At 45.5% G+C, this 11,240-nt stretch overlaps 1 protein-coding gene across 8 annotated transcripts; it reads right to left on the bottom strand.

Moving 5' to 3' along the window:
• Positions 1-473: 473 nt before the first annotated feature.
• Positions 474-8,533, bottom strand: Arm (armadillo). 8 transcript variants are annotated; one of them, XM_076823520.1, is made up of 8 exons: positions 8,035-8,301; positions 7,377-7,440; positions 5,652-7,288; positions 5,389-5,568; positions 4,973-5,275; positions 3,914-4,010; positions 2,457-2,680; positions 474-1,580 (listed from the first exon to the last, which is right to left on the bottom strand). In XM_076823520.1, exons 1-7 carry the CDS (start codon positions 8,035-8,037, stop codon positions 2,496-2,498), a joined length of 2,469 nt encoding a protein of 822 aa, XP_076679635.1. In that variant the 5' UTR covers positions 8,038-8,301; the 3' UTR covers positions 474-1,580; positions 2,457-2,495. The 8 variants fall into 8 exon arrangements, 7 of the variants coding, with proteins under 7 accessions (XP_076679635.1, XP_076679637.1, XP_076679634.1 ...); XR_013086768.1 differs by lacking the exon at positions 474-1,580 and adding an exon at positions 3,448-3,509 and having other exon boundaries at positions 2,493-2,680; positions 8,035-8,303; XM_076823522.1 differs by lacking the exon at positions 8,035-8,301 and adding an exon at positions 8,326-8,533 and having other exon boundaries at positions 474-2,680.
• Positions 8,534-11,240: the final 2,707 nt, after the last annotated feature.

The raw sequence follows: 11,240 nt of genomic DNA, 5'->3' as shown, positions 1-11,240 counted from the left end.
TTCTTACGACGAACATATTATCCTTTGCGTCTAAATTATTGCGCATTCCAGCGGAGAAATTTGGCTGGCTGCGTTACTCCTTCAACGCACATCTCCATCTACGTAGGTACGAGTGACAAGTATCCCGTGAAACGAATGTTCTATCTATATGGCTATCTGGCCGCGTAGCCGCGCCGTAAAGGGTATTTCGATCACCAATCGACCGTTTAAACGCGAGCTGCTCGCAAATCGGTAGAAATCGTGCGGGGAAATTCAGTCGGAGCCTACTTATACGGTGGGACAGGATCGTGTGGTGATCGGTTGATCGCAAGTTGAAATCCTAAGAAGGCTCTGACCCCGTGTCGCCACTCGCCGTGTAATGGTGCAGTGCTAACGGCTGTCCCTAACGTGCTGAGCTGCTGAGAGGTAAAAACCGGCATCTCGTCGGAGCGGGACGGGTGAGAAGAGAATATAGGTATCTAATGCGGTTCGAGTACTTAATCGTTCAGTTTATTCGTATGGACAATTAAACGATACATATACATGGTGTGTACGAATTACGTGTCTCTCTCTTAGGTCTAATACATCGACAGCGATCGGAGGCGCGTACGGTGCATCGAACGATGCAGAGTACCCCGCCACGATTGCGTAGCTACGTTAATGATAATAATAGAAATTAAGTATAACTACCCTGTAAAATACGTAATGCGAAAGTTCATTGATATTCGTTTATATTTATACGTGATTGTAATTCACTGATACTCGAGAATGATACTATCGTTTCGGGATTAGCGGTATAAATAGGTAATTGCTCTCTGCGACTCGATAGATTCGCAAGTTTCGGAGGAAATCTATGATATAATGGTTACTCAGGCAATCGACAGCGTCGGGCAATGCGTTTCCTCTGGTCGACGCTCCGCTATCGTTTCATTGCACCGTTTTCTGATCTGTCCCAAAGACGTACAAGGGAAAGTTGTCAGTGAGAATTACGATAAGCGAGCAAACGATCGTCGCGTCGTGCCGTATCGTATCGCGTCGCATCGCATCGACCAGGGAAACTTTATTGCTGATATTGTATACCGCCTCGTACTTAAAAAGATCGATTCGACCGCAAGAATTCTGACAAAAGTATCTTACGATCGTTACGATCGCTGCGCGTTTAACGTTTTCCTCGATCGACACCCGTCGAAATCGCGAGTACCTTGATCGCCCCTACGTGAACGTTTGTATGTGCATACTCGCAAGGACATAGGTACGCGATCGAACGTTATCTTCGAAGATTCTCGTCGCAAGATCGCTGTTCGGTAGGCAACAGCACGATCACTGACAAGAAGTCGAATATAAAATTCGTCGGCGCACCGATACGTAATGAGAAACTGACTATAACGAATCTTCCTTATGTTAAAAGATAAACGACAAGCAGTTAAAAGAGATCGATGAGATACGGGTGTAGGTACTGAAAAATACAATCGTGAAATGCAACGAGTATGTAGGGTATAAAACACGTAATGCGATAATGATCGTTCGTCATTTATGTACTTTCAGCTGCCATCCGGTGGTTCCGTCGCGAAAACTCTTTGACGCGTGAAAGCAAATGGTTCCTAAAATAAAGAAAATCAATTCGACTTGATCCGCGCGTGCGAAACCACTGCTATCTTGATGAAACTGTCCCCGTTCAAGTAAAAAATGCTTTACGGTTTAGACTTCGGACTAATGCACGCCATTACGAACGAAATAAAATACTGACGGTCATTGAATACGTGACGTTTCACTCGTCTTTTCTACATTTTCTCACCCTGATTCTTAGAGCTACGATATCAAACGTAGGACATCATTCTTTCGGCGCGTGAACGATCTCCAAGATACGTAAAAAAAAGGGTAGGTATAAAATCGACGTTATGTACTTGTTAGTTGACGGGGCTCATGGAGCGAAAAAGTCAACCGCCGAATACCGTCGAATACCGTCGACGATGTCCTCGGGTTCCAACAAGTTTCAAGTCCCTCTATAACTTTTTCTTTCCCTTATTATAAATATCTAAGGTACGACATTGGTAAGTTATATATATATATATATTTGTATTTATATATATACATATATATATATATAGATATATAAATATATAGATATATAAATATATATATATATATATATACACACATATTTGTATATAGTATAACCTACTTCATACTTCTAGGAATCAATGCAGTTGATTTGAATGCTGCAGTGATCGTGTAACATGATTTCGTACCCTGTCTCTTTCGCGTAAAAACAAGCATTAACTCTTTTGCCCCGCGCTTCCCGTGTGTAATGTGTGATGTGTGTTTACGTAGTTTTTCGTTCGCGCAATGTCCCCTCGCGAGTAGGAACCTCTGGCTCCACGGCTATTCGTCAAAATTCTTTCGATCTCGGTCGATACAGGGTGAGAGTAAAACGACGATACTATTAGTATTGTATTAAAATTATTTAAGAGCCTCACGAGTCCGTTTCTCCTTGGAGATTTGGTGCTGGCACGGTTTCAGAGATCGGTGTCGTACCAGGCTGCCACCTGGTTATTATCTTGCGGCGGTGCAGGAAGCTCTTCTAAATGATCGAAACTCAGGTCACCCTCGTGCGCTACGTCCATAGTGTCCATCGCGCCATATGTCGACCCTCCACCTATTTCCAACCCTTGCATCGAATCTACTGGTATCTGGCCATAACCTGTTTCGTACAAAATTTACGATAAACCCAACATAGTCTCCTCCAGGCTGCTACGTTTATCGACAAGAACTACACCGCTAAAGATCCTGCTAAAAGTATCTTCAACCAGTAGAGCACAACTTTGCAAAGTACTCGCGAAACGCTTTCTTGCCCGAGGGCGCGCGGGGGGGGATCATTCGTTGCTCTCCGTTAACGAAGTAAAGACAAACGATAACTCCAAAATAATTGCCCACGAGACAATTAAGTTAAGTTGGTCGAGGGAACGGGGGAAATGAAAATAAAATGACAGAGGAGTAGTTGAAACGGGGTCAGGTAAGTACATATGAATAAAAAACCTGACTTTGTTTACAAGAGATTTTGTAGCGAAACACAATGTTTGGAAACAAGCTTTGTTCGCGATACTCGTACGACGCCAAATCGTAGCGGAACGTGTTCTTTCGATACGGCCGTGAAAACGTCTTATCTAAAATTACTTACGAACACATTTCTATGCTTCTTTCCGTCACAAAGTACGTTCAATGAAAGAAAAGATAATGAAAATACAAATACACCATGCATGGAGGTTTAATAACCGTGTTACAGAGAACGGTCTAGATCTGCTATGCGTGGGAGAAAAGAAAAGGCATTCGCAAAACGTGCATTACATGTAATATTTACAGAACACAGTGAATCGAGTGTAATATTCCATGTATAAACAAAGAGCGTGTAAAGAGACATTTAGCGATTGACAAGAAAGCACAGAAGAATACATAAGAGCTGAGTGTCACCTATGTTACTGCGAGATACTGTTGATAGCCTGTATTTTAATATAAGTCCAGGGGTTAAGCTGCTGTTAAAATAACATACGATTAAATGCATTGCTTTCTTCTTCTTATCGTCGATAATATTAAGAAATAGATGGGTTATTAAAAGTTTTCGATCCCGTATCGTACAAGTGGAAAACAGAGGACACGAGCACATAAACCCGCATCACCATACCAATATGTTCCCGATGCACGAACAAGGAAGGCGCGTTTATTTTCGAGAGAAAAAAAAGACAGAAAAGAAACGTTCTCCACAGATATTTCGTGTTGCAGCATTCTTTATAGAACGTAGGTACTGTGAGAGTTTACGAAATGGAACCGTTAATATCGCGTGGAAAAGAAGTCTGTGTAAGTCCATCTACGGCTCAGTGGATCTTATCGATCGTTCGAAAGCAATAATCGGACAGAAAGGATAACGCTCGTAACTTACCTTGCGGCTGATACCCTCGACCTCCGTGGCTGCTGTGTACGCTAGGGGGTCCTTGGCCATACATACCATCATAGCCTTGATCAGGGCCAAGCATGTCCTGAAGATTAGGTAGCTCAGGTCAACACAAAACGTATCTTCTTTGGCAGGCGTGTCATTAACACCGCGGCGCGGCGAGAGTAGTTAGGGTCGACATACTTGTCGCGGTAAGTTTATCATCGATAAGTGACGTAAAAACTTGGCGTTTAAAGACGATACGATATGTATGTATAGTATAGATACGTATAACGTGTTCGTAGTAATAAACTAAAAGTGGTAATCGCGATTGATTTTGTTACTCAGCCTGTAAGGGGTGAAACACGAATGGGGTGAAACGCATTCTCATGCATAAGATATGTATAATGTAACGTAAGGCAAACCGAGGAACATAAGAGAGTGATCGCTGTACATTTATTACAGGTTCCATTGCTCCATTAGGCACGACCCTGGGGCCCTATTTCGCGATTAGTTCAACTAAACGTGTACGAGGTGACTAGGAATAAACTAAAAATAGATTCGTTTCCCTTTCGCGTCGGATTGAAAAAAAAAATCTAGATGAAACGTACCTAAGTTGTGCAGACTGGAATAATGGATAACGACATTCACTTTTGTAAACTATCTAGTTATACATTTCTAAACTTACATGGTGGGGAAGATTACGTATGCAAGTACCTATTGCTAAGTAGGTCGTTTATGTATAATCGCTTATACTATTGTGTTCTCGTGGCTTAATTTAAACATAACACGATGTAACCAATCGTAAAAGTAAACGGAGTACTTGTTCCTGCGCTAATATCGACTTTTTGGCAGGCTGCCCTACAAACCTGATTCCTAGAGCCTATACGAAAGCTAGCATGGTATAGGAATAAATACGAGAGTGATGGCTCTTACACCAGCAGCAGCACATGCCGCCAGGCAAAAACGGAACAATCTACACTATGTTACGAGTACAAAGTATTCGTGAAGGAATAAATTTAGCCACGGCATAAGCGAAGCATGCATCGATATTATGGGTTACGATACCTGTAAATCTGGCGGCATTCCGAAGTCTGCGTTGTTCCACAGATTTGTATCCTCGCGGAACAAAGAGTTGGTGAGCTCCATGGAGAGCCGCTTCTTGTATTCCTGCGGCTTATCTTCGCTCATGCGGAACAAAACGGCTGCCGCGTAAGTCGCGACACCTTCGTTCCTCGAATGGAGCAGCTCCGTCAAAGGAGCAGTAGCACCTTCCTGCTCTATTATCTCAGCACCTTCCTTGTCGGCGGCAAGCTCGCAAAGTACTCCAGCCGCTACGCGTTGAATATTCTCGATCTCGTTAAATAGCAACTGCAGAGAGACAGCAATACGATCGAACGATCATTAGTAAACCACAAAGGGGAAATACTTTCCAATAGCTACTATCGAGAATATTCAGTTGGAAAGCTCTCCAACTTACGAACCTGTACGAAAATTGGAATCACGCTTTGAGATCTTATGATGACCCTATTGTGGGATTCTCTCGCGAGAATGTGAAGCGCTCCAACGGTACCCTCCACTATTTCCTCCATGCGAACGCCACCGTCCGCGTAAGCACCGGATGTTTGCTGGCTTCCGGTGCTAGCCACTGATGATCGTTGCTGCTGAACAAGAATCGACCGTGTTAGATATAAATGGATGGGTGGTGAATTGAATTAAATCGAATCGAATGGAAAGTCACGCTTACCCGCTGTGTCTCGGGGAAAGCACGCATCAGAAGCCTAACGAGATGGTGAATCGCCCCGTGGTCGCGAAGTGGGGCGTGATTCGCAGGGCAGAGCGCCAGATTGCGAATCAATCCAATCACCGCTTTAACGAGTGGCCAACGCGAAGGTGGGTGTAAAAGTTTCACTATAACTTGAATTCCATAATTTAAGCGGATGGAATTCTGTGCCGTTTCCGCCTCTCCGTGACGAGAAGTCAAATGACGGAGCGCGCACACCGCTGGTTCGCTGATCTCTTCTCGGCTGTCCGCGTAAATGATGGTACGAACGAGAGCGTCCACACCCCCCACTTGACATACCGTTACTTTGTTACGTTGATTGTTACAAGTGAGATTCGATAAGATACCAGCAGCACATGTAACGACATTTACATCGGTAGAACTAAGCACTTGTACAAGACTCTGTAGTAAACCTTCCAATCCGTCAACTTTGGTACCAGCGTCTGATAAATTTCGTAGCGTCCACAAACAATTTTGGACCAGCCTCTGACTCGGATTACCGAGATGCATCGAAAGTGCCTGCATACCACCGGCTTCTACTATTGCCGGTTTATTACTAGGGCAAACCGACAACACCTTTAAGACTCTCGAAGTGGTCCATAGAAGCTTCTCGTAATCGTACGAACGCATAATTCGTACCAGCTCTATCGGTCCTTGCGAAGCTAATATGATTAGCTTGCTTTCCTGATTGCCGTAAGCTAGGATTTGCAAGCAATCCGTTACTATAGCTAAAAACTTTACGTTGTTACGCTGAAGTAGAGCAACCATCTTTTGTAAACCCCCGGCAAGGCGCACAGCCATTTTAGAGCCATCCTGATGTAACAGTAAATTATGGAGAGTCGTTATGGCGTAAAAGAGGACCGATTCCATCGGGGAGCTCAAAAGTTTCACGAGCGCGGGAATACCGCCGCTTTTGAAAATAGCCAGCAGGCCTTGTCTGTGATGGGACAAATTGTGTAGCGTACCCACTGCCGCTTTCGTCGATTCAAGATCGTCGCTTTTCGAAATAGCGTGAACTAACGCGGCTACCATTTGCAAACTATTCATAATAGCATGACGAGAGGCCTCTTTCTTAGAAAGTTGGTGAACCATCATTGCCGCCTGAGACACGACAACCTGATCCTCGTCGTTCAACAACTTAATCAATTCTGGTATCGCACGAGTTGCAAGATCTGCGTCATCTTGATAATTTATCAAGTTGACAACTGCGTGTTTCAACATTTGACTTGGCTCCGCCAATCTCTGTACGGCGGTAGGTTGAGATGGATCGAATTGAGTAGAAGGAATTTCGATACCTTCCTCTAATGTTTCTGGAAACATAGCAGCTCGAACACGCTGAGATCTTGTGTGACTCAATTGCTGATTCATTTCATCGACTTGATCTTGAGTGAAACCCTGAGCGAACCCTTGATCCAAGTCAAACATCAGCTGATCCCCCTCCATCTCGTCATCCTCCTTGCCCGACAGGGACGGCGCCTGAGTGACGGTCCCGGAATGAATTCCAGAATCCCCCATGTATGAATTTTGTTGCCACATCAAAGTCTGTTCCTTGGCGGAACCCATGGGTAGATCCCCCGGGCCCTGGTAATTCCCATGGGAAACTGCAACACCGATCATAGGAAATAAGAGTAGGTAAGTTTCTTACACGCTTACGATAATAGTATACCAAATGGCGGAAGGACTACTCACTCGGTCTGGATTGGTTGGACGACATTTGATAACTCATGGCTCCTACGGGAGAATCTATCCACACCTAGGGTAAAGAAAAACTGTAACGTATAGCAGTGGTGCTATTGCTTCGTATTTTTTGAGAATCCACAAAGGTAGCACAAACACGTCGCGATTAAGCATGCAAGGAAAAGTTGACAATCCCTTTTGAAACGTGCAGATAGATAATAAAAAACATCGTACGAAGCGAAGAACGTGGTACACCTTGTTCGCCTGGCGTAACGAAGGAAATAGGAAACGGTGGTGGATCTCGCGAAAAAAAATCACAGGACTCGCTAGAAGATTCGAAGACGCCAAGTCGCGGCGCGTAGGGTCAGTGCACCGTATCGCGAAGAATGGAAGGAGGATGCGACCGTACGGAATGTGGCCACGATCGAAAGATTCTCCTGCTCTGTAATCGTTTTCACAGCTTCCGCCTTAGTCGCTTCAGTCACGGGCACAGAAAAGCAAGAAAACCGAGGAAACGGAGAAAACCGAGGAATGCGTCAGCTCGGCCGAATATTGGACTAAATCGGGGCTAAAGGTAGACACGAGGCGCGAACGACGCTCGATTTCCGAAGGTAGAGGGACGCGCGTGGGCGTGCGGCACAACAAAGCCTCCGAGAATGCAATGCATCACCATTTTCCGAGGATCGACGAACGACGGAGAGCGGAGTGCGGAGAGCGGCAGGGTAGCGAAAACGGAAGAAGGGGCGCGAGAGACAGAGAGAGAGAGAGAAAGAGAGAGAGAAAGAGAGAGAGAGTGAGAGAGAGCTGGCTACTATATACACGATAGCGGAAGAGAGAAAGGAGACAGAGAGAAGGAACACTTTGACACACCCAGCGTAAACACTGCCGTCACGGAAATGACAAGTTTTTTCCTCCTATCGGTCGACGTAATGGCGAACGATGAAATTCTACTTGTGCTTACCGTATCGCGAAGACCGACCGAAGGCGATTTCGTGAATCGTGCTCGAACGGCGACACGAATGACTCACTACCGCGACACGCTCTTCTCCACCAAATTCCCTTTTGCCCCCGACGCTCGCTCACTCGCTCTTCTCCACCTATCTCTTCTCCGCACGGACCTCTTGGCCTTTCTTGCCTCGGATCCGTCAACTAAAGATGGCGGAAAACGACGCGCAACCTACCACACTACCGCCACCTGTCGACCACACTCAGCCACACTCATTCCAACCTGCAGTGGTGTTCACGTCGTACACCCACGGCACGCAACACGCAACGCCAACTTTACGTGGCTGGATGCCTCTAGCCACCTCTAGCAGAGTACCGAGTGTTTATCGATTTTTACCCCTTAGGAACATTCGATCCCATCCAGCGCAAACTCACCCTCTGTCCGTCGATTCCGTATCATCCCTGACGCGCACCATTTCAAACGTTCCCTGCAATCCTCGTAAGTACATACATTTCAACCTCCGAATAAGTAAGGTTATAAATCAACTGACACACATACTTTCGACTTTCGATCGAGCGAATGTTTCGTATGCACGAATGTATGTATGTATGTAGGTACAAGTCGCTGATAAGTTTTATGAATACTATTCAAATTAGGAATAGTAGATCCGTAAATTATCCGTGACAGTCCGAACGTATGCGTATGCACGTATAATAGATATGTGCTTACTTTGACGAGTACGTATCATGTACGGCGATGCATCGATGCATGCGTACTACACGGGCATAGGTACGTACGAATGATCTGCCGCGATATATTGGAAGAAAGTATGCCAGTCACTGAAACAAATAATGCCCCGTAACGTTCCAATATCTCGTGCAGAAACGGCGAAGGATATAATATTCCAGGGCCGCGGAGATCAATTTCAATTAAAAGACAATTCTCCGGGACATGGCAATTTTTTAATGGATTCCAGTGGGTATTTGTCCATCCACGGTAGTCGAGAATTTCTGATCGAGTCCGGGAGTAAATCGTGCCGCTGGACAGCTAGAATGCGCGCAAAATAACAGACACTGGAGTCCAAAGTAAAATATACTGGCCGTTTGGCGGGAACACCATTCGTTATCGGCTGCGCCCACGCCGATTAATTTTCGGATGCGTGATGGCGGTACCGTTCCTTCCGTTCCGTACAGTGATGATACATTTTACGTCAGCGCTGATATTGAACGGATAATCGGAAAAAAGGAAAACGCAACTCCAAATATATCATTTCCCGCCGATATTTCAATATCACCGCGAACCTTCCCGTATAAATTTCCGCCCGTTCTTTTAATTAATAACGCGCAATAACTACGGCTCGCATAATTCGAAAGGTAAACGAAACGAAATCTCCAACACCGTAACTCGCATTTTTAACATATCTATTGGATCGCTTAGGTAGTTTCAATTAACAATTAATTTGTACCATGTCCCACGTCTAGCGGAACGATTCAACATATTTCATATCTCGGAGGTCATAGACAGTAGCACGATTACGCGCATATATACATACGTACCTGTTAACGAATGAAACATTACTCACCAAGCAGCGAAGAAACAATCTGTGAAATGCGAACAGAATCTCTTTCGAACGGCTAGAGGTTGCAGCGCGTTGATAAGTGTCGTCGATAATATGGTAATCACGATTCATAGTGTCTGAGACTTCCGCATTAATCCGAGTAAAGCCCTCAAAGTCGATCCACGCTAGAAATCGAGTTTCAAGTCTCGGCTGTTACGGTGACAAATATTCCAGTGCGCTTTCGATTTGTTCGATGTATTTGCACGTTGGACGTGGAAGAGGAGCGCGCTGTATGTAAACGGGCTATCTCTACAGCCGCTAATATTTCTCGACGGGATGCTTATTAAAGTAGTCTATAAAGGATAAGGAAGGTAAATTGCATTTCGATCGAAGGAATTGTTAGCTAGGTACGTTCCACGAAAGACCTCGACTGGAATATACCAAACGGGCGGACACTTTTACGATGATTCATCGCAAGAGAGAATGCAGGTTTTTTCCTCGCGAGGCATTTATTTATTCACGCAAGAGTCGAATACGACGTATTCTCGTAGGTTTCGTTTATTTACGAGCCTGAAGGGGGTTCGCGTAGCCCACGCTTCGCTATATCGAGGATGCTGCCCTCCTTCGCCAAATCGGCGAAGGCGAAAAATGACTCGTTGCGATCGCTGCGATCGTTTCGTTTCGCGTCCGATCGAAAGGCTCATCGACGCGACGTTCCACCAAACTATGGTTCCATCCAAAAGGACGGGGGTTCCGTTTCGTTCGCCTGCTCTCGCGATTCCTTAAATTTCGCATGGACCGCGAAAAAGAGCATAGTCCTGTCTTGAAGGCGGACCAGGTAGAGCATAGAGGGTGACAGATGCCCGTTGAACGGTGTGTCTCCCCACCTACGCGGCATGCTGCTGACACGAGCGTTTATGTCTGCATAAATTCTCATTTGAGCCCCGATAATAAAGTAAGCACACGAGGGGGACGGACACACGTTGCCCGGTTCGGCGAGCACAGGCTGATACATAGATCACCGTTGAGCGTGGGGCAAGAAAAGGGGGAAGAGTGGAACAGGGTTGAGAGACGGGGGCAGAGGGGATGAGGATCTCAGGGGCTGAGAGGTTCGCAGGGGTGGAGGGACCAACGATGGCAAGGCATATATTTATGCGTATCTATATAAGGTACACACGAGCACGTTGCCTCTCGAACGAGTCACTACACAAACCTGGGCACACGCACATACACAGGATTCTCGAGATGCGGCGTGCTTAATTATATGCATTCTCAGAATCTGTGCTGGTCTCCTTCGCCTAATGCTCTCGTGTAGGTATATCGCAATGCTTCGTGTTTACGCATCGAAAGAGAGGAGGGGTCATCCCGCCTC

This window comes from Andrena cerasifolii, chromosome 11 (genome assembly GCF_050908995.1).
Source record: "Andrena cerasifolii isolate SP2316 chromosome 11, iyAndCera1_principal, whole genome shotgun sequence".
NCBI lineage: Eukaryota > Metazoa > Arthropoda > Insecta > Hymenoptera > Andrenidae > Andrena > Andrena cerasifolii.
Note: the sequence above shows the minus strand (reverse complement) of the source record. Positions and strands in the feature narration are given on the sequence as shown.